At 38.7% G+C, this 24,435-nt stretch overlaps 1 protein-coding gene across 2 annotated transcripts; it reads left to right on the top strand.

Annotated features, from left to right (window-relative positions):
* Positions 1-553: 553 nt before the first annotated feature.
* LOC126570406 (S phase cyclin A-associated protein in the endoplasmic reticulum) lies at positions 554-20,299 on the top strand. Of its 2 annotated transcripts, XM_050228144.1 has the most exons (13): positions 554-741; positions 834-1,012; positions 1,092-1,293; positions 1,353-3,359; positions 3,427-4,885; positions 4,984-5,107; positions 5,597-5,742; positions 15,315-15,460; positions 15,560-15,649; positions 16,161-16,252; positions 17,041-17,205; positions 19,022-19,174; positions 19,480-20,299. In XM_050228144.1, exons 1-13 carry the CDS (start codon positions 645-647, stop codon positions 19,543-19,545), a joined length of 4,926 nt encoding a protein of 1,641 aa, XP_050084101.1. In that variant the 5' UTR covers positions 554-644; the 3' UTR covers positions 19,546-20,299. The 2 variants fall into 2 exon arrangements, with proteins under 2 accessions (XP_050084101.1, XP_050084102.1); XM_050228145.1 differs by lacking the exons at positions 15,315-15,460; positions 15,560-15,649; positions 16,161-16,252; ... (1 more) ...; positions 19,022-19,174; positions 19,480-20,299 and adding an exon at positions 13,053-13,131.
* Positions 20,300-24,435: the final 4,136 nt, after the last annotated feature.

Genomic DNA, 24,435 nt, shown 5'->3' on the forward strand with positions numbered 1-24,435 from the left:
GTTGGGTGTTTTAGTTACACAGCTTGATACGACTGAGGTTCAAAATGATTGCTGCTTCAATGCCGAACTTCGTCAAACAGAAGAAAGAAGACTCGGGTGCCTGCAGCGTGGAACAGTTGGTGGAAGCTGCTAGCTTTCTTCATCACTGTAGCGAACATAGTGTGACTTGATGCGGTGTACTCACTTGCCTTGGCTTAGTGCGATCTTTATCTATTTTCTCTGCTTATGCCCATTCAGATTTCCGCTTGGTCCTAGCACGAGTATTTCAAAAAATTGTATCAGGGCCCATCACGGTTTACGGCTAATCGTTAAACTAAATGTTCATCCTCATAATAAAATAGTCCATTACCGATTGTGGGCGAGTTGATAAAAAGAGGCAATATTCGCACGGCCGTTTGATCTGTTTTGTAGTTAACTAACCTCGTTGATTTATATTTTCTGTCCAAAGTGTAATCCAAGTTATCTACATGTTAAACGAACCGAATAGTGGTTAAGAGGATTTTTCATGAGTTCTTTTCATCTAGTAAACAAATCCAATGTAGCACGGACCAAATCTCGTATTAAAGTTTGCTTTTTCAACAAAGACGCTTCCGCCACACACAACTAGTTTTTATTGTTGGGCAATTAATTTTCTAGTTCATCGGATGACGATACCGATGGAAAACCGAAAATTCTTCAATCAAGAGGGGAAAGAGGCGAAAAACTTTTACCACCTGTCGGACGTCGGTGGCGATTCGCACCGTAAGTGCCCAAAGCTGGTTTTATTTAGTGCTATCTATTGCTGGTTTGTAAAATACTTTAGACATGATTAACATTTTTGTTTGTAAAAATAGGAAGTCCTCCAAAAAGGCCACCGATAGGTATTCGACAAAGACCGCCCCATGTATCCGAACGCCAGAAACCACCTGGTAAATCCGGACCAAGAGTGCGAAGTGCTTCGACAGGACGAGATAAAAAGTCAGAACTGCAGGCTCGTTATTGGGCTTTTCTGTTCGGGAACCTGCAGCGATCGGTATGCCCACATGGCTTTGTCGCTTAGAAACGTTCCATTTTTGCTAATTGCCTGATCGTATTTTCGTCGATGTTTCTAGGTAAATGAAATTTATCAAACTGTGGAATGTTACGAGAATTTATCGTCATGCAAGGAAGCAATACTGGTGCTTGAGAATTATATTCGTGACTTCAAAGCGCTAGCCGAGTGGTTTAAAGTATCCTGGGATTATGAGGCAACACCGTCGCCACAGAGACCACTCTCACTGGCATGGGAAGTGCGCAAGAGTAATCCAGTTCCACGTGCGTATTCCGATAAGCCTTTTATGGCCGCAGAATTGACATTGAATCCATCTTTACAGGATTTCGAAAGCAGATGTCTAGTCCAGGAGTATCCGGAAAATCAAGCCCGAGCTTCTCTGGGAAAAATAGCCCTTGTTTGATGATGGAAGAACACGGGTCTCGGAAAGCCCACTCTTCGACGGAAAGTTTGAACCGAAAGGCTCCTCAAACGGTTAAAATGAACAATCGAAGTGATACGAAGGATTGTCTTGGCCAGCCATCCGATATAGCAACTGAATGCAATGGCGCTTTATTTGAATCCTATATACTTAAGCTCGATCAGTACACGCAAACGAATCTGGAAGACGAGAATCTCACTTTGGTCGAGTATTTAGAGAAGTATTCTAGGCAGCAACACATCAGCAGTACCGCGGCTGTGCTGTGTGATGATTTAAAAATCGAAGATATATCATTGGAGGAGAACATACCAGGAGTTTCGCCAAAGAGCGACGAAAAAAAGATTACACAAGACCAACAACACAAGGTACTTCAATCGACGACGCGTAAGGTTTGCCAAACCCAAGCAAAACTTTCGTCAAGCGGTACGACCAAATTACCAGCAACAGTTCGATTGACACCACCAGCAACGAAGCCCTTGGGCCCACCACTAGGCAAGGTATCCGCTGTACAAAATTCAAGAACGCGACCCGTACAGGTGGGTCCTAGTACAACTGGAGCAATAGTGAGAAAATCTGGCGCATCTTCAGTTTTAGTTCACAGTACCTTCAAATGTTCCACGAATCCTCCATTAAAGGGTGCAACATTCCCATCTCTTATACCACCTTCAATTAGAAATCGTAATGGCATTAAGCAACAGGACAATTCTAAGGCCTGCACATTCGGTGGTTCGAAGAGTATTACAACGAGCCATTCGCGGATGGGAATGCGTTCGAAAACGATGATTGAGGTTTCAGCAGTCGGTCGATCGAAACAATCGACATTTAGTGCCGTTGATCCAAGGCGGAAATCAATGATGCAGTTATCACAGTCGAATAATCGCTCAAAGGATGATGTATACAGCTCAAGCTCGACATTGAAAGCTGGGTCAAGTGAATGTTTGGGCTCAAGAACTTTCAATACTAACACTGCTGGAACAGAACGAAAACCTCCTCCAATTCCAGTTTTGTTAAACAGGACAGGGCCCTATTCAGAAAAAACGGGCAGTAATGATGGGTGGTACACGGTAAAAACGAAACGACGATCTAGTTTATTGTGGACGACGCGTTTTAACCAACCGTCGGGTTACGCAAGCTTACCTACGCTCGCACTGCTCAACGAACATAATACTAATGGATCGATTGATGATGGGGTGAAAACGGCCGAGAAACAATCGAATGATCCGTCAACCACAAGTGAAAGTGCCGTTGAGCAAACTACATCAGGCGCAAATTTAAAGCAAAAAAATTCGACAAAGACACAGATGAAGATTAACAATAAACCGCTTTCGGCGATTGCTTCAGGTGGATCAAAACTGAATAAACCATCATCGCTCACGCCGCAATTAAGTAATTCAAGTCTTAAAACTGGACAGCACCTGTCGGGTACCCCTCATAAAGGACCAGTGTCTCGCCAAAAGTCAGATTTAACGGGCCTAAAACTTAAAACCCTGCACAAGGAATTTCTGCGCAATCAGAAATTAAAATCAAAAGGCAACGAAAAGCAAAGGCAGGTCCTACAGCAACAGAAGAATGACTCGTTGGAAACAGAGAACTTTGTGCAAAGAGATGGTGAGCCTTGTTTGGAATACGATCATCATTTACAACAACTAAATAAGGTGGACATGAATATACAAACTAATTTGGTAACGAGAACCATCGAGAGTTTATATGCGTCGTGTTTACAAGAAACATCGGATGTACAAGGTAGTAATCAAATGGTGATGGAATTTAGAAAGCTCATGGGTCAGAGTACAAGTGACGAGCAGGAAGAACAGGAACGATACGATATGGAGAGCGACGAAGATCAGCGAAAGCTGCTGGAGGAGCAAGAAAGCCTAGAGGCACAGATTCGTGAGCTGGAGAATACTGGTAAGTTGAAAATGGATGTAACTAACCATCGGTTTTGTTGTTTAATAATGTATTTATTTTCGTGCAGAGATAGATTTCGACACTGAAACCGACGAAACGGACTGTGAAGCGATAATCGATTTCGAGGATACCGATGGTACAGCCGAAAGTGGAACTGAACGATCGAATGGTTGTAATGTGCCGCATGGAAACGGGGCCGGAGGTGACAGTGCTAACCCTAACAATGCAGAGAACGATGAAGATATTACCCTGGAAATGCGCTACGAAGCTGTCTTGGCCGAGATGAGTTGGGTAGAAAGAGCACGTACTCTAGATACTCTCAAGGCCATTGTCGCCAGACACCCTGGTCGCGCCCAGCAGTTGCACGCCAAACTATCTAGTCCTTCTCGGCGTAGATCGTTGCACGAAACATTGAAAAAGTATCAAGCGAAGCAGACACGTGCTTTGGAGAAGCGACAAGCGTTACAAAAAGAGAAAGCAGTAAAAATTCAACAGCTTTTAGCACGTGTCGAAGATGTGAAAGCGGCTAAACAGTGCCTAATCGAAACAAAGCGGCTACGGATGGAAGAAAGACTTCAACGAGCAGCCGAAAATCGTTCGCAGTATTTAAAGGATAAAATAAAAAAAGCTCACGATGAAGAAGAGAAGCTCAAGGAGATCGCGTTTATTAAAAATTTGGAGGCGCAAAACAAGCGGTTGGATTTCATGGAATCGTGGAAGGAACAAGAAGGACGGTTGCAAGATCTTGAGACAGAGCGTCAGAAAAGGGCGGAAGAGAAAGCAGCAAAAGAAGCGGCTGTTGAGCGTCGTCGGCTGGAAATCGAGCAAGAACGACTTAAGAAGTTGCAGCAAATGAGCGAAAATCGGCGTGAGCGTGAAAAACGCGTTGGTAAAATGCAGGAACAAAAAGAACGCCAACGGCAGGCATTGGCGCGTGAAAAGGCTCGTGATCGAGAGGAGCGATTGCAGGCTCTTCAAGCACTGAAACTAGCTACTACAGAAGAGCTTCATCGAAAAATTATTCAAAAACAACAAGAATCTGCTCGACGACACGAGGAAAATATAGAGCAAATTCGTCAGCGTGCCGTGGAACTTGCAACGATACCGAGCCGGAGTATCGATGAGTTGCGCAATGACGATCATGATGAAAATACATCCAGTGTCAGCGAGCGAGAAGGTTCGTTTACCGGCGTGATGTGTAGTTCAGAAGGAAAGAGAAAAATTAATCGAAAAAGGGTGAAAAGGCTGCGACAAAAGCTGACCAGCGCTGCCGAGGAGTATCTGACCGAACTAAACCCTTTGACACCATCAATTCGAAGGCAAAGTCAAGTGCAGCGTTTGCTTGGGATTGTCGCCAAAGGTGGATCGGGAACATTAGGAGTAGAGAGACCAATTGGCCAGTTGTTGCGATTAATTGCAAAAGCAGAAGTGGCAGATTTTCAGTCTTTGTGGCTTCTAGATGGTTTGGGCACAATTGCCAATGTAATTGAAAATGGTTTATGTCCGGGTACAGACGTTTCTCGAAAGTAAGTAATCCATATAAGATACTACAAAATATCTACTGATACGATGTATAAACATGAGTATTACACGCGAAGATTAATTATTGTTTGGTCGTTTTCAGAGCGGTTGTTCTTTCGGTGCAATTATTTCGAAATGCCTGTACCTTATGCCCTCAAATTGCTCGTCACGCTATTCTGGGCAATTCTATCATGGTTTTGTTGGATGCTTTGCAAAGTTCCATGAAGGTAATTTTGTTTATGCAATATTTCTTGTAATGTATAATTTACTTCTATGAATTATTTTTCACCAGTTGCTCAATAATGTCTAATTATTGGCTTATTAAATTATGATAATTATTAAACCTTTTCGATGCCATTATGCAGTGATGCAGTTGTATTTAGTTGAGGGTTACCATTCCAATCCAATTTAAGACATTGTTCACGAATGTTTGTTTAATTATCCAAATACGATAATAATTCAATGTTATTTTGCATTAAATAGTACCACGCAATATTTCATTAAATATGCCCTTTTTTATATGTATATTAGCTTATCTACTTAAACATTAAATACAATTTTATAATACTGCGAGCATTGCTACGTTGCTTCCAAATAACAATGCGACCTTGACTTAGACATTTCATTTTTGGTGCTTATCCCGGTGAGGCGATGTGTATAATGTTATATGTTGATTACTTTTTTTAACTACAATATGATCGGATGGAAATGAGAAGTTGCCCGAGGAGAAGATCCCCATGTTTCCTGTGGAATTATCAACGGAGCTCATACTAGCGTGTACGGTGGCTCTTGTGCCGTGTAATTCTTCGCAGAAGCAGACGACACACCCAAAGGTTGCCGAACGTCTTCCTGATCTTCTAAGGTAAGTGGGAATGTGAAATTTATTTGTTGTGCTAATTATTTTACGTTGCATTTGTGCGTGCTCAGAACATACAAATACACGAGAGTTTGCGAATTTGTTAAGTACAAACAAAAAAAACACAAACATACAAAAAAGAAAAGGCTAGGACACAAACCAGTTGTGCTTATATCCTAGCTATGTTTTATTGCATGGAGTATACAAGTTTGCAAATTCTCTTCTAGACATTCTCGCTGTCGTCTAGCTGATCGATTAGAATGTGTGGCTCATTATAGGAAAGTACACCGTGTCCAATATATTCTCATACAAATTCAATCATTTTTATTTTCGTAACGGGTGGACCAATTTCTATCATCAGAGTGTTTTTTTAATGAGAAACTTATAATGATCAATTACAAAATATGTTTCGGAATTACCCCCCTCCCATCCTTTTTTACGAGCTTCAATCGCTTCGAAAGTCCAACGCAGATGGCACGGACGACTTTCCTAGACATTTCCTGCCATGTTTTTGGGATCGTTGCTTCAAACTGAATAAAATTGGACAATTTTTCTTCGTTTAGGTTCAATAATTGTATAAACATACGATAAAGTCCAGTGGGTTAAGATCTGGTGAACTGGCAGGCCACTTATTCTTCTCTAGAAATCTGGTTAAATTGTCCCTGCACCAGTTTTGAACCAAAATCGCTCCTATAAGGGCGCCCCATCTTATTGGAACGCATCATTGTCGTCCCGTATAATGTTTCCAAGCTATGTTTCACCACTTTCTCTGAACTATCTGTTTTATAATACGTTCAGTTATTTTTTTGCATCTTTCATTCAAAAGTAGTGGTAACTTGATACGCTTGCGCTACGATGTTTTATTGGTTATCTCATACATTCTTGGCCACAATCCATCGTTTTGGACATTACAACTTTGCTGTAGAAAAATTGCTCTTCATCTGAGAATACAAGTCTCGCACAATGCAAAGAAAAGGCACAATGGATGTATGGTTTCATCGTACCTAAAATCTGACTCCCAACATAAAACAGAATAATCCAACTGTTAAAACGTTAAGTAAACACTAAAATTTGAGAAAACAATATCGATACTTGAACTAGGTGCTGTGGACATACCAAAATCGTCCAGCAAAAAAGAGTATGAGAATATATTGGACACGGTGTATATTCTAGCATTTTGGATCATATTTTCCTCTCGTACAAAACTATTTATTTGAGTATGGAGTTGTGTGAGACGGTGATCGGTCCAGCTTCTCATTGGAAGGTAAAACCGAACAGGTGATCCGAAGGGGGGACAACTCCCCAGAGACCGGAAATTCCACACTACCGGCTAGGAGCTCTCGCCCCCTTGACGGTGCCTATGAAGGATTCCCGCCCCGCATCGAAATAAAGACGGTGATCGGTTGTTACTTATTAAAAACATCTTTGTTCGCATACATACAATGCTTTGAAAATTATCATTGTTCGTCAATAGTTGAGATGTTATTCATAATTATTGAACCGTTTATACAAGTAATTAATTTTTATGGGTGTGTTTTTGTGTAACATACAAATACATTTATTTAATTTCGGCCATACCAGCAGATTCTGTGGCGTTCTAGCGGTCAGACTATGAGATTATCTGGAGTTGCAGAATGCGTACCCTGCTCCGTCTTCCCTTGTCATTGTATATGCTGTATATTCTGAGCAAATTTTTGAAAATTTCCCGATAATCTGAAGAAGATAAGAGTGATTTGCATACATAATGCCAATAAGCATAATATAAGTGAGTTCCGGTAAGCAAATTTCTTCCTAGAAATAAACAAAATACGAAGAAAGCGACATACAGCGTTTATTCCTTTTGAGCTGATGTTGTATGCGTTTTTTGTGATAACAAGAACTACTTTACACACTGGAATTGGTTTTTCAGTAACACGGCCCCGTTTCCATCGCTCTCAGCCTCAGCCCCTGGGAGTTTTATACACATCACGTTGATAATTTACATTTTCGTTAAACACCAAATCACAATGAGCTCTGGTACTTAGGTTGGAGTGAATATAGTACATTAAACCATATAGGAAAAAATGGAACCATATGGAATGCATTTCCAACAAGTTGTTGATTGATGCATGCGTTTTGAAAGAAAAACACGTATGCGCCAAGACTTTCACGGGTGGCAATGGTAACGGTTGATTGCAGATAGCTCTTACCATGAGATGATCGGAATGGGCTAGGGATGTTGAAAATTGACAGACAGACAGACGTTGAGCTCGTTCAGCCAGTAGACCACACATGTTGCCAGACTAGAGGTACATTTTTAACCCCGGGCACATGGCACTTCCCTCATTCTCTAGTAGATATGAATAGTGCTTTGATAATAAGATATGAAAGAAGCAATAATCATCAATAGTTTTGAAGGTTCGGTTAATATTTTCTTAAGATAAGACAAATTGAACTTTTGATTAGCATGATCTGTATCTGACTTACATAGGAATTAAAGAAACACTACTTTTATTGAAAAATCTCTAAATTTTTCATAATAGCTATTTTGAAAATGTATAAGGACGAACGAGTATGTTAAAATTTTTCAGCCTAAAATTTCAACAAATTTTTTTTAAACACTTTTACAATACTCCCGTCGAGTTTTTTGGAATGTTATAATACATTTTTAAGAAATAGTTTTGTGAATTGAACTCTCGTTGTCCTTCAAAATGTCCTAAAATGAATAAAAAATGCAATATTGAAAATGTTTATAAACTGCATACTAAGAGTGCAATACACTGATGCACTTCCAATCGATTTTAGCAATCAGATACGGTTACTTTACGGAACCAGCTGACAGTTTTACGGGATGGCACACTCGCGAAGAAAGGCGGATGAAGAAACTGCCCTTTCATCACGTCCAATTTATGCTGCTTGTGAAATGAGAAGAATGATGACGATAATGATGATGCCCCTGATGTTTGGCTAGTGCAGGAGATATACGAAAAGGCTGGGGGAAGGTTGTAACATAACCATTAAACCATGGAGCGATGAAAACATTTGTTTGCATACACACATAGCCCAGAAAACCAGGTACTCTTCGCCTCGGTAATGGATGGACGAAATGAATGTCGTTTTTTCCTTTTTCCGCCAAATTTCATAAAATACGCTCTTTTGCCACTGATGCACACCAACCGCGACCATATCTCGTCAAGTGTCTCGCTCTTGCATTGGAGATATTAATGGAACTCTAATCGGCAGGCTGGTTAAAAGGGCATTTTTAAAGCTCTTCAACAAGAGCTGGTAGCATATTTCCTAGAGATCTATTCTTTATTGATAGTTGATGGCGGTCAACTCGTCATTAGATTATTATCGTATTATTTTAAACGGATCCTGGAAAATTTTCCCGCTTCCTTCGATTTAGTATGAGATTTACACCGTGTCCAATATATTCTCATACAAATTCAATCATTTTTAATTTCGTAACGGGTGGACCAATTTCTATCATCAGAGTGGTTTTTTAATGAGAAACTTATACTGATCAATTAAAAAATATTTTTCGTAATTACCCCTCTCCCATCCTTTTTTACGAGCTTCAATCGCTTCGAAAGTCCAACGCACGTGGCACGGACGACTTTCCTAGACATTTCTTGCCATGTTTTTGGGATCGTTGCTTCAAACTGAATAAAATTGGACAATTTTTGTTCGTCTAGGTTCAATAATTATATAAACATGCGATAAAGTCCAGTAGGTTAAGATCTGGTGAACTGGCAGGCCATTTATTCTTCTCTAGAAATCTGGTTAAATTGTCCCTGCACCAGTTTTGAAACAAAAAATGCTCCTGCAAGAGCGCTCCATCATGCCGGAACACATAATTTTCATTCCCGCATAATCTTTCCACGCTAGATTTCACTATTTTTTTCATAAGATATCTTTAATAAGACGTTGGGTAAATTTATCCGCTTTTTTCGATAAAAAATAGAGGTAATTTGCCGTGCCGGCGAATACCACCCTAAACGATCCCACTAGTCTCATTTTGAAAACCTGGGGATGTTTTTTTGGTGATCTGTTACATCCTTAATGTTTTTGGACCACAATCTATCGTTTTGGACACCACAACTTTGCTCTAAAACAAATAGCTTTTCATCAGAGAACACAAATAGTGACCAGCGTGCCGCGTTGCAAGAAGAGTTGCTGTTTCATTTATTTTTTGTTGGATAGCTTCCGAAAGTACGTGAACTTTCAATTTTTCATAAACATTACATTCTAGCTCCTATTTAAAAAAGTTATACGTAGTTGACATCAAAACTTTCAAATCTGTAGCCCTTTTTCGTGTCGAACGTTGAGGACAACGTCGGATACGTTCCCGAACGGTCTTGATCACTTTTTCAGTACTAGCCGACCGCTTTCGTCCCGATCTTTTTTTGTAATTCAAAGAGTCAGTAATTCAATCCAACAGCCAAAATGTTTAGTAAACACTACAATTTGAGAAAACAATGTTGATATTTGAACTAGGTGCTGTGAACATACCAAAATCGTCCAACAAAAACGTGTATGAGAATATATGTATGAGTGTGTGATAACGTGTATGAGAATATATGTCACAAAAACGTGTATGAGGACACGGTGTAAGTAAGATTAACTTTTCAGATTATTTATTAAATTTCATATTAAGAATGTTGTAAAATTGAACCTATGCTTGCTGTGGCGTGGAAAGATTTGATTACAATCGACAATCGGTTTATCATTGGATAGTTTGAATTGCTTCATTTCGCCAAAATGGGTTCCTTCATAAATCATTTTCTCAAAATTTTGCATGATTCCTTTTGACTTTTTTTCCTGTGTATTGTTCGATCGTTTTTAATCTTATTTCCTTGCCAAAGGGGCCAACTCACCAAGGAGTAATGTCTATATTTCCATTTAAAACTTTTTTCAAAGTTATCCAAAATTATTTGTTGGTTCATGATTCCTAAACTTGAAATATTTTATCACAGCCAAAGTGATCGATCGATTGTTTCACTCGCTGTCAGAGGGATTATTCATTTAACAAAAATCAAGGGTCTCGTGACCATGTTCTTTTGCTCCATTTCATGTTCATTCATCCTTTTTGAGGTCACTTTCAGCGGCAAGATGTTAATTATATTATACTTAAATTATCGTTTTGAAAATGATCAACTAGCGGCCGCCGTCCCTTTTTTTGCCTCCGGTTCAGAGGCATTAGCATGCACTGACTTACTCAAACCCCTTTGAGATGTCACGGAGTCGAAAATATCGCGCACCCTGGGTTCTCTTTGGAATGATATTATGCGAAACCCTTCCATAAACTACATCATCACAAAAAGTAGTTGCCTGGAGTACGAAAATCTCGAATTAGAGAAAGGGTCGAATTGCTCACGTACGCGCATTCAGATAGTGGGGATTGCGTAGAGTGAGTTTCCTCCTTTAAAAACCACCCTTCTCATACCGCGCTGAAGCCGTTTGATGTGTTACTCTTCCCTATCTTTTGTTTGCATATGTCGCTAGGGTTTAGGTTTTGCATATGTTGCACTCTGTTGGTGTTTGGTGAAGGTTTGGTACTCGTTTGCAATTTGATGCTTTTAGAAGGCTACTGATACCAACTGCAATAGCGCAGTTAGTTCCAAGTAGTTGGTTGATTATAACATCAACATTCCGAGTAGCTGTTCCAAGTATGAACTGTCTGCAATCAGAATAAAGGCTTATTTAGCTATCAATTATTGTGATGTAATGAATGGTAACCTCTTCCACTCAGCAATTTATTAATTATTAAAAGCGGCTCTCTTATTTAACAGGACTAAAACCTCCGTCCAGATTTTCCAACTAAAAGTCCTTTTTCTATCTCGTAATGCACATTCCATGAAATTAATCTGTCCCGGCACTGCTTTGCGTGCTTCTTTGGCAAAAGTTGCTAAACGATGTAAAGGTTTGTTTCTATAAAATCTTATATGTTTAATTCTCTCCATTCGTCATAACACATAAAACAGAATAAAAAAGTTTCAGGTTTATCGTCATCTACATAAAAACGAAATTCCAGTGAACTTCCCTGCGGCTTCACTATTTTTGTTTGCAGTTTTTGCAAAATGGGAGGCTCCTAGAATTAAAACTAGCCAAACCAAAATCGGATGGGTCCTTGTTTGTTTTCCTGAAACGGGTCTCGCGTGTGTTGCGCGGTTAGTCCATTTACAAGATTATGTCTTCACGCTGAGCCAATCATAACCGAATCAACTTATGGTTCATAAAGTGCACAACACTGTATTTTTTCAATATTCCTGTTTTTATTATTATGAGCAGTAAGTGGAACTCTATTCTTTCAATCTCATAATCCACATATTTCCGGACGCCAGAATGCGGTCAATCGTAAGAAGAGTCACCCGCTGGGTTTGTGGTTGGCAAGATCTCCGCGTGATATTACTCGCTTCCCGTCGCTGCTGTTATTGAAACATGCTGTGCTTTGGTTGCGCTTATGGAGTCCTTCAGTGGAATTAGTCATGCTTAATGCCTCTGAACATGGGCCTGATCTTGCTGCTATCAATATCGGAGTTACCCTATGGTGACAATGAACAATGCGACTAGGATGTATAACCTACCCCCTGGTGGGCTGGGCAATCTTTTATTTTCACATTAGGAGACGATAATCACCTTGTCCGCTCCCCAGTGGCCTCGTCGTGCTGTTCCGTCTAACTTTTCTTTTTTCATATTTTGGGTCAGATAGTGTCTCATCTGTTTTAACGATATAATCAAATTTTTCGACAGACGGGCGGAGGTCCACGCGAATGAAAGAGATGTAGCTGATGATCATGTTGATGGCTTTATTGAAATTCGACACCTCCGGATGGTGTGTGATTGCATGCTGTGCATTTAGGCCCGATTAATGTAACAAACGATAGACGATTCTGACGCCATTGATTCTTGAGCTGTGCTGAACCACTGACTGACGAACCAATCACTGACTAACTTTTTCCAAAATCTACGTTTCGAATGTCGCTATCTGTCGTATCATCGTCGTATCATATCATCCGTCGTATAATAACGATTTAAAAAAAAGCATTTTTCTGGACGTAGTTTCTAAAAACTCTGCCACAAATCAAATACAATCAAATATTCTTAAAAAGTTAGTTGTAATCACCCAAAATGTGCCTTTTGTTTAGTGCGAAATCCTAAAATTATAAAATAGTCTTGAATGCTACAGTATTATTATCTATGAGCCTATGTATCTAAGTTTAACTAGAATAACAAATGGTATGGTGATCGAAACAAATGGAGAAGTGTGACTATGTTTGCATTTAGTTAAAGAATCTCACGCGTTAGGGAAAATGATTCATTCGATATCATTTCAGCGATATACACGTTTTGCTAGAGCACGTGAACATCATTAGCATTCTAGCATGGCAACCATAAAACGTACTCAACGGCAAGTGTTATCAGCTCGCCTAGTGGTGGAGTTCAGCAGCAAGATCGAGATTTACGCGATATGCGATGATTTCTTACGTCTACAACCGTGTTTACACTAGAATCCTTCTCGACAACGCATCGTTTGCGACATTGGAAGCTCTTCCCCCCTGTGTAGAGTATCCCCTGAGGAAAATGGCCCTATGGAATCCTGATGGAAAATCGTTTGGCTCGCTTACGGTTGGTTCAGGTTGGTGATAGAGCCTTGAGGTTTACCGGAGCGAAAAACTGAACATCAGTTCAAATATTTGCCTTTATCTGGGACCACTAATTGAAATTTCACAATTTTCATCCCGCGAACAGAATTTTATTTGGCCTATGTTATTCCAGCAATCACGAACCAATAATTGGTTTACTTGCTTTAGAACTTTCCAATGATATAATATCGCGCCCTTGATTAGCTATAAATAGTAATAAAGAAAAAAAATGAAATATAAGGATCGTCCGTCTTGATATATACAAAAAACATTAAAATGGAAATGCAACTTGGCTGATCGTGTAGTGTATAAATATCAACATTTAACTGCTGTTACCTGTGAGCTACCGCTATCATATTTAATGGTTTCTATATTTTACAGTGTTCTTCAGATGTACACACTTTATTTATTGAAATTGAAACGATTTTATCGATATTTGGATTTCTATTCTAAATTACAATGAAATTTTCTTCGCTTACTTTTTGTATGTGTTACCCGAACATTGCAAATAAAGCCCCTATAAATAGAAACAAAACCGCTTTATACAAAGACAAATATCAAATTAAAGACTTGTTTTTAACATGGCAGTAAACGATAATCTTGCGGATACATTTTTGCATACAAATTATGGGTTTGCTTTAAACCTTTACCAAAACAAACAACGATGTTGGACTGGGCCCGGTCCTTCCTCAGTTTGGGTATCTTATGTTTACATTTGGTCATTGCGAAGGGGTTGAGTGTTTCTCCTTCATAAAAAGATACAATGTCGGAAGCAATTCGTGCAAGCACCTTTTTATTTAAAACAAAACAGTTCGTCGTGAGATGTGATACTGAAGGATGTATTAGAAAGCGGAGTACCCTTTTTATTCAAATATCTCAAGCATCCTCTATATTATGCGAGAGATCAAAATGAGTCTGTGCACGAAAGAAGAGAATGTCAATGTTAGTCGTTGTTAATATTATCTCCTTATTCTATCGTGGAATCCATAACTGTAATGAATTCTAAGAGCGAAAATTTACAAGGATACGGGAATAGTAGAACGCAAGGTTCTATTAGCCATTAAAGTAGAATTTTATGAACCTTGTACTTCTACATTTACAAGAACATATGACACGGTCTTTAGTTAAGTTGGATGAAATTATAGTATATTTTTCTATAGTTCTTCACCCGATGTGTCAGCATACCCGACCGCGTCTCAAAGGGCAGTGCGCAAATAAAGCTGTTTTTGTTTACCTATGTCATATGTTAATTCTTCACAACTGATTATGCTGTTTGCAATCCTCTTGTTACACTTGATTGCAGCTGACAGCTACCCACGCGTACTTTACTTTACGGTAGCTCTATATAACTCGCCTGGGATATCTTGCTCAGTTTGAGACAGGGGCACATGGTTTGCTGTTTTCCCCAGAATCTATGTTTGCACAGTTCTGCGTATTAGCTGGGCACTGTCAAGTGTCAACCGTCATTTCTGTGGCTATGCGCCCGTCTAACCCTTACGATTTACGCACTTTACCCTCGTACTATACAGCGGAAAGCATAAACATGTTCCCCTATTAACATCTCGTTGGAAGTGATTTTGTGTCATCGTTTGAAACTCTAAAGTTCAACTAGCATCACCCCTGTTGAATTATTTTCGTGACATTTTTTTCTTCGCTACATACTGAAAAGCTCGACTAAGATAAGATTGTCACCGTCAGATTGTCTGTAAATGGCAAAAGAGAACCAATTATTCGCACCATTCTTCATACAAATCATCGTGGTAGTATAATTGCACATGGGTTTTATCATTTGGTCATTTGAATGTGAATATATTGAAAAAAAAACGATCAGTCTGGAAATGAATCCTGTTGCCCATGTTACTACCGTTTGGAATCGTGTTGTTATACTTGTATTAGTTCTATAAATGGAATATAATTAATTAGACTTATTCTGTTTGTTATATCTCTGTATAGCTACATTGTTGCGACGGGACTAGTAGAAACGTTAGTGAAGCCTATTAGTAACGTACAGGAATCGATCGAGAATCAGACAAGTCTTGTTCTTACGTTACTTGCGTCGTTAGGTCTTTTGACAAAGCTGATTGAAATCTGTCCTCAAGGTATGACTAAGTTATGTTTGAAAGCACTGCATTCTGTGATAGTGTACGGAGTGTATCGTTCTTAAATGTTGCTTATATGTTTATAATTCTCGTTCACAGGGCCCGACACTACTAAATTGTTACATACAGCTCAGTGCACGGAACTGTTCGGTACAGTGTCTTTATTGTACTCGGCAATCGTGCCTATCGGTAAGTTTTCTATCAGAAACAATTTTCACCAGAAGCCAAATACGTGAGAATCCCTTATTGTCCCTAATTTATCAATCTACTGCCAACGTCTTATTTTTACTGCCGGTAACCACACATCAGATTTCATATTTTGGGTTTTACGTATACGCAAGATAATCATGTTCAACCGTTGTTAACCATATATCATTAAACTGCTAACCATTTACGCTCACATGTATTTGTTAGTTCGCCGCTGCAGGACCGGAAATGGCTTCATTTAATTAATAGATAATACCTAACATCACGAACCAAAGAGTTGCGCCACGTTGTGATCGTTGGTAGCATCCATACGCGTTTGGCTTCCTTTGCTTTCCGGAAAGAAATGCCTCGAAATGTGGTTAACCATGAAACGCTTTTTTCACTTCGCGTTGTCCATACTATATCTACGTAGATGAGAGGAACCGTTACATTTTGTGGTTCGGAGTACTCCTCAAATTCACTAACTCGTGCCTCTCTTCTTCTCTTTTCGCAGGTGAAAGCATTCCTCCAAGAACCACATCTCTAGCAGCGGCTGCGTTTAATCTTCTGGTGAACTTTGCCAACCTGGACATAAAAGCGTTCCAGGTAAGTAGTAGGAATTTGAAGACGTGGCCAACCAAATCTGTCTGGTTTCATTACTGTGCACGTTCATTTCATGGCGTGATTTTATTGTTTCCGTTTATTTTAACTGTTTTGTGTGATGCACCTTGCCATCAGTCACGAAAAGGCAATAAAAACCCTTATTTTCCTTTTGCCGAATGACTTAATGAATTATCTATTCCCTCCAAAAAATAGTGCGAATCTGATAAATTGGCACGTGCATCCTATCATATTCCTATTTTTACCATGATCATGATAACACAACGTTAGGACTATTGAGTTGAAGGAACAATAATGACTTAAAATTCAAATACCAAAGTTATGCTGCTATCGGCTCAAGGGCTTAAATCTACATGGAAAATCGATGATTTCAAGTGTGTCGTTTGATAACACTTCAATTCATTTGCTTCGAGTGACTCTTTTCATTAGCTCCGTATTTCCGGAATGAAAATATTTGCGGTTTATATCAGGGTATCGTTTGATTGATTTGACCTGCTTATTCAGTAGCATTCACTACAACACTCGATAGATGCTTCTGAGTTCGTGATTTCATGGAGTATAAATATATTTTATTCCTTGCTAGAACCGTACGCCGACGCCGAATAAAATAGTAATTAATTAGATCCGATTGTAAGTGTAATAAAAGTACAACGATATATCGTTTATACATTATTTATATCGCTTTAAGAATAGGAATAAGTGTAGCGATTTTTTTCGAATTACTGTATTCTCATTTTCTGTTCTGTGTGTCCAAATATGGCTTTTCATTACAGGCAGTATTAATGGATCAAACCGTGACTCTCAAGTTCCTTGATGTCATCAGTATACTGTTGAAATACTGTGCCCCAAAGGCGGACATCAAAAGTGAAACACAGACTGTGATAATCGACTTAACAGCAGCTTTAGGTTTTTTCTGTGCCAATAGTAAAATGAACCAGGTAAGGTAACTGCCATTGTACACGATTCATATTCAGCTGCTTTTGCACATAGAATTCCAAATAGCCTGTATTCCACTGTGAAAGGTAGCAACTGTGATCATTTTGAAACGCCAATGTTTGGCCAGAGAGGTTGCGGGGGTTTTGGGGCTATGATATGCAAGTTGCAGTTATTTATGTATTGATGTTCATTTTGTTAATCACCCAAATCACTTCCAAAGTTTCTTCACAAGACAAAAAGCTACGAGAAAATCATTTGTTGACAGCCCAAACCAAAGGGCCAAAAATGTCTAATGGACAAACTCGCGGGACTAAGGTTATTCTACAACCTATCACGTTTTATCTTCTGCCATTGGTTTCCATTAGTCTTTTAGGTGCCGCAATAATTTTCTTGATCTAAATTAGTTTTATGACTCGTGGGTTCTGTTCCTCCGAGCTACACTCACTATTGCTTAACCTAACTTTAACATATCGTGCATCTTTTTTGTTATGCGCCATGCATGATGTTTTGCTTTCAAGCTTACTCACTTCTTTTATTCATTTTCCTTCGCTCTATGATTATCGTGATCACGCAAAGAGTGATTCTTCTTTTTGGCATTGAGCAGCCATTTTTTTCAGTTAACTTTAAGTTTGGTTTCCTTAGTTCCTGACCAGAGGCCGTCCAACTCTGGTAAACGGATCCCCAAGCTAACGCTTCGATCGGGTGTTCTTGTTATGCCCGCTCTGTTAACGCGCTCTATTCTGTGTTACATCTTTCAACCGAAGGCGTCAGGGCGAAGACTGCCATTGTCTTCGGATACCTTCTCTGCGAGGCATATCTTTATATTCCGATCTCCGTCAAAATTTCCAGTCCATGGAACCAGACGGCAAGCTGCGCATATCGCCATAACAAAACGTATTATTATCTGTCGTTCGTTTTACCAAATGTTTCCTAGCGAATGCCGCCAATGGGTTGGCTGATGCGGTACGTTTCTTCTTTTGCTGGATCTCCTTTTACTGTGTCTGCATCGCAATAGTGGTCATCGCTATGGCAAATGAGTTTATCAATGCGCGTTATATAGTAGTAGCTTTCGCTAGTTTTTTTTCACAATACCATAGTTTATTAGTTAAATATTTTTCTCTGCTGTTCTGATATACATTAAAAACGATTTTTGGGTATTAAAATGTTGGATATAATATTGAGAACCTTAAATAGTTCTTCTCCAAACAAAACTTTTTTATGTAGTCATAAAGTATCGGTAAATGGATAAAGTGCTCAACTGCATTAGGCACAGAACAGTATACTACTAAAAAACCGCTCCATATTGGAATTCAGGTAGTTATTGCTTTGGCTCGATGATTAACATCAAGTGTTGCCTAGTTTTTGTTGTTGTTTTTGTTGGTAATAAACTAATCGTTCTAGAGTGAAATTTTTAGAAATATTTATAACTAAAGTTATGGGGATGATGAAGCATAAGATTTGTTGTTGGATGTTGCGGTCCGGGTTTCTAGATATTTTGCGGCAGTATAACCGTCTGTGCTAAGCTGTAGTTTATACATACGCCATGTCAGATGTGACGCGCTTCGTCATTCATCTGATTCCATCTGGCTGATAAATCTGTAGGAAATTGAGTGGTCTCGAAATAAAAATATTTCGATTTCTTTTTGGTGGAGTTGTGTCGCGTTCTTTATTTTTATAATTGGGGCTTAGTGAATTGAAACTCGTTTTACTTATTCACATGCAACATATACTATCGAAAATTACCCACGCTTACAACTAACAAGATTTACATGAAAAGTGCGTTTAGTCCGTTCTCCGCAATTATTTATACTTTTGCAGGATTTATTAACTTCGGACCAGTATTCGCACGTGATTAAAAGCTTAGCCAAACTTCCAAGACAGTTCGATGTGATAACTTACCCAACTCTGGTGGCGATGATACACGAGAACCCGAACGCCCGAACTGTAGTTAGCCGAGACTTTAACGTTCAGGTGAGTTTCTAAAGAATGACAAACATGTCATGTGTAGTGTGAATCACAATTATGATCATTTGGGTAGGTAGCGAGTATTTAAGAGCTTTTAGTTTATCTGATCCCTCATTTTGTGAACGTAAAAAGTGTTTCCTTCTTCAATGACAAATAAGGAATCAAGATAGATTAGAACCGATTAGTTCTTTATACAAATACCATTTTACTTATGTCTCGCTCTGTTTACGTCTTTTTTCATGTACACCGATTTTATATCATTACTACAATGGCGCATTTTGCGGTTTTTGACGCTACGTCGTGCATCACAGCTGCTGGAAGAGTATAAATCCTCGGATATGGCTAAGAAGAACCGAATCTTGTGTCTTATTTTGTAGACTAGCAGACGATAAGACAATGCTGGTTTTTATTAGCGAGTAACGACGCAAGTAAATATGCAGTCACGTTAAGGTTCTTTATGAGATGCTGAGAAAAGGGCATTTGTTTGAAAAGTTATGATATCATCGAATCACAATCCAATCTTAACTCAAAAAATGGTTTCGCAGATTTCTTACGAGCTCAATATTAAAAATCTCTTTGTTTGCATGTTTAGTTTTTGCACATTCAATTAAAACAAGTTAGGCTGGCTACGGAGGTCCCGTTCAGATGAGCGAGCGAATTGAATTATTCTTTAAAAATGATTTTAAAAGTTTTTCGACTAAATACATGGATAAGCTTTACTAATCGGAAATTCAAACAACACGAAACTGACACGCTTCCAAATTATTGTTAACATATTGCAAATATACCATACAAAAAATAGACTTCATCCGTTAATTATTATTTTGTCGTTGCGCTTTGCTGTGATTCATTCTTAGTAACTAGTTGTTTATCGAAACTAGGATATTACAGTGTATAGTGCTAATATCAACTGAACGAAAATGGACGACATTCTACAAATTTCAGAATCGGGTTTGTGGTGATAGATTTCAATCAGTTAGTTTTGTGTTTTTTATATAATTATTTCTTTCGTATTACTCGTAAATGCTGTTTTACTTAATATCTCATGTTCTACTGCAAATTCAATATTGGTACTATAATTTTGTGAAGTGAAAATGAACACCAAATAAATAAAACGCCTTTTTACCGATAGTGGAATCGTGTCTATACAAAATCACCCAGAGAAATATTTTACAAAGAAGTTTTTAAAATCCATCCAATGTCAGGTACGTAAAACAGCAACTGACTCCCATAGAGTTGGAGAACATTGAAAAAAAATCCAAACGGACGCTTTACATTTTTGGTGGCAGTTCTAGGTTGAAAATGCACTGAATGGTTTATTCAATTCCGTTTCAGAAGGAGTGAGAGATGACAGTGGAATTGATTGAATAAACTGGCATGCTTTACTTGATTGTTGAATTAAAGAAACACGTGCTTTGTACTCATTCATCACTTAAGTTAGTTTTATCGTGTCATTGTCACAACGATAGATTAGCACTATATTGAGGATGTGCCGCCGTAAGCGAGTCAAATCTCGTCCAACTTATTTTCTCTACTTTGATGTTGATGCACGGAGCTTAATGGTCCCACGGTTCAAATATTTAAACATATTGCAACAATTGCAAGGGTTACACCTAATCTCCACCGGTCAGTCGAAGTTGACCAATACCGTAACAATAATCGTCATCTTTCGTTCCGTCGCGTCTGCAACAGTTTCTAAGCGTGGCACTGGCAGACCGACACGTGTCACTGACGAATGGGTGTGATAATTTGGTTAATTGTTTCCGAATGGTGTGCAGCCGTTTGTGACTATTATTGTTATTGTTGCCATATTTTTTATCTGAAGTCCTCAAACTCATTGTTACGCTCCCCTAGCGTAGATCAGTGAACCATGCTCATAGCATCTGAGGCAGGGGCTGTTTTACGAATAAAAAAAATAGCGGGACACTTTTCCTCTTTGTAGGTTAGTGAAGAATGAAAGATGCAGAAGAAAAATTGATTAAGGAAATGGCGGCAGTTTTGCTATGAAAAGAAAGGAAAAGCATTGGTTTCCTCACTTGGGTCTATTTCCTTGTCTATTTACTATTTCTTGCAGTTGCCAAGTTAAGTTTTCCCCCTCTTGTCTAGCAATTGTTGTCCAGCGTAATGATAAACCTGCCAGGGACTTCGTTTAGAAGATCAGCACTGAAAGGGAATTTTCTGAGGAGTGTCGACGGGGCTACTTGCAAATCTCGATGATGAAATTCCACTAATCTTCTTTGCTTTTCTTTCGCGGCTGTAGGGTGAAACTGGAGAGGTTCTTTTATCTAAGTATGTGTTTGGATGTATGACTGTTCTTTCGCAGCAATACTCGTACCAGATTTTACATAGTGGCAAACAAGAGGGTGCATTTTCCCCCTGGATGGCAAATTCAACGTTGCACTTTTCGCAGTTGTACATCTAATTCGATAATGAGAGTGATTAGATTATAATCCTCTTTGTTCGCTGTAGGAGACGAGGGTTTAGCATGAAATGTAGTATGTGGACCTCACTGATGACCGATAGAAAAATGATGTTTAAGCAGCAGGGTGTTTTCTGGAATCAGTTGAAATGATACGTCAAAAACGTCGATGGCCGAAGAACACAAGAAAGTATAACAACACAAAGCAAAAAGACACAAGAGACTCAACTGTTCTTGGCTAAATGGTTTTGGGCAGTTTGAAAATGGATTAATAGGCGTGAAGCGTAGCGTGCTCTAATGTACATTTTATCCACGAGCGAAAGATTGAACAATGATATGAATGAAGGACATTAATTGAATCAAAATAAACATTTGTTTCCATTACTATCATCAGAGACGACAGGAGGTTGAAATATACGTTTACACATTACCATTAGACACATTTGGCTTAAATTGTTCCGAACTCATGCTCCTATCCCAAGCGATACAATGATTGCTTTGACATTATAGTTTCCGCTCCTTAATTCTATATCATGTTTAAACATATAAAATTCTGATTTCTCCTTAGTGACTTTAAATGATAATTATTGTGATATTGGGCTGCTCCATGCAGCCCGCTACTTTGAACAGCGTTCCTCAAAAACCAACGTTTTCAAAGTCGGTGTCCATCGTACCATATAAACTACTGGGCCGATCGATTTGAAATTTTTAACACATAATCTGCACACTTTTTGCCAGGTAACTCCGTCGAGAGATCATTAAAATTGTTTATACTTTTTTTAAAACAATTCTGTAAAGCTCGTTTTTTTTTGGCAGAATCGCAAAAAGCATCACTTTTTCAACTTCAAAAATCTGGCAAAAATCGAAAAATTGGAATATCAACAAAACCTCTCCGGGCTACCTAGATAAACTTATAACCTTTCTAACGAATATCGATTTGTATGTTTCAGATGATCCGTCATGTCGCTACGATGGACACCGTAAAAAGTAACTTTTCGTCGACACGCCTACCAAAATTTGATGCCATGGAATAGTTTGTACATGAATGTTGCTCAAAACTATATCAAATATTCTTCAAAAGTTGTAGATTAATATGTCATTTATTTGCATACATAAAGTTGAATGGTTACATCACAAAAAATCGTCAAAAAAGGGCCTTTTTTTGGCCCGAAAATACCGAAGTCCCCCCTTAAACGCACTCCTTAACACCATTCCTTTTTCTTATGTTTTACAAAGGTCCAACCAGATAATGAATTAGGAAACATTTCGCACAATCTATCGCATGTTATTCTGATCTGTCTATATGAACAAAAAAAAAATCCTAGACACTTAAATACTTATAACAGTAACAAATGGTTAAAAAGTAAATCAATCATTAAAAAAGTTAAACCTCATACATATCACAGACAGCACTGTGCACGCGCCGTCATGAAAAGAGTGTGGAAAAAGGCTGACATCGTTTCCTTGACTAGTTGATTGAATTAGGATGTAGTCCGACATCTGTCGATTAATTGCCTTTGACGCGGGTACCTCTTTTGTAATGGCTAAAATTCAACGTTTTAAATCTGATGATACGCAAGAGTTTGACAGATCTTCGAGTAATTCAGCTTTACTCGCGCATTAGGTTATAGTTGAATCAACTCTTTTTCAGGAATAAAAGAGCTTTGATGATCGGTAATAATCGGCATGATCTATATTGCTGCCATCCATATAACATTCTGCTTGTTTCTGAAACCTTTTGTTTTCTTGTTCATTCCTTGTGCTTTCAGCGGTTTGTGGTTCGTTGGTTGTAACATTTCTAATAACGCCATTTCTAATGGTTCAACCAGAAGATGCATGCCGATGAAGTGTAGTATAGCATAGAAGAACCACAGCATCATCTGATCGGTATCAATATAATTTCATTAGCTCTATTGCATTTGTAGTTCGATGGTTAAATGTGGCTGGAGTGAAGGGATCCTCTTAGAAAAAATTAATTTGATAGTAGATAACCAGAAGAGCGAAGCCGTTCGTCCGCCTGAAAGCAGAAGCTGATGTCGGTATCTAATGTATTTTCAGTTCGTTATTATAAAGTATCCTTTCACCTTTTGCGTTTTGCTGTCTACGAGAACAATCAAACATGCCGATCGATAATTACCGCAATTTAGATGTTGGGTATGTCGGCTTAAGTGAACTTTTGTTTTTGTTTTCCGTTGTGAGGTTGGCCCAACAGTAGGAAATGAAGGTGTGCAATACTTTTCATGTCATTGCGTGCGAGTGTTTTTTTGCTAATGTCCGATCTGAGGATGAATACCGCCCATTCATGTATCTCGGAATTCGACCCCTAAAGCAGAATAAATATAGAGACTTTGAAAAGAAAATGATAGCTTTGATGTTTGGTAAGTAAGTAGGCGTTCTGCTTCTCTAAGGAAATCATCGATTCTCTAGAGACAGGAAATTCCATCGTCATGGTGTCTTGTATAGACCACAAAGAACCGTGCATTTTCTAGTATTGGACTCCACGAGGGCAAAGAAGAAACATGGATTTCGACTGCAAATGCTTTTAAGGTCCATTTAAAAAAAAATAATACCAATTTTGGATTATTTATGGTTGGGTTTCTTCTTCGGTTCGATTCGTCAGTATATAATCATGGCATCTCATGCCATTGAAATTGAATAGAAAACCCTTTTTCAATTGCATTTTTATAAAGTTGCAATAGATATTTTCATCGACATCGTTTCCGAATCAATGTTTTACATATTGATGGTTCATTGAAAAACTAGTAATGCACCGTTTCATATTTTAAAATTTTACATGAACACTAGGCTATGTTGGTATAAACTATCGTATACTATGTAAACAGTTTTG

This window comes from Anopheles aquasalis, chromosome 2, assembly GCF_943734665.1.
Source record: "Anopheles aquasalis chromosome 2, idAnoAquaMG_Q_19, whole genome shotgun sequence".
In the NCBI taxonomy this organism is placed as follows: domain Eukaryota; kingdom Metazoa; phylum Arthropoda; class Insecta; order Diptera; family Culicidae; genus Anopheles; species Anopheles aquasalis.

Excerpts from the sequence above, each read along its gene's own strand:
- LOC126570406 (XM_050228144.1), top strand. The coding sequence starts at position 645 with ATGACGATACCGATGGAAAACCGAAAATTCTTCAATCAAGAGGGGAAA. Across the intron at positions 3,360-3,426 it reads TCGTGAGCTGGAGAATACTG|AGATAGATTTCGACACTGAA; the intron begins GTAAGTTGAAAA and ends ATTTTCGTGCAG. Across the intron at positions 17,206-19,021 it reads CCAATAGTAAAATGAACCAG|GATTTATTAACTTCGGACCA; the intron begins GTAAGGTAACTG and ends ATACTTTTGCAG.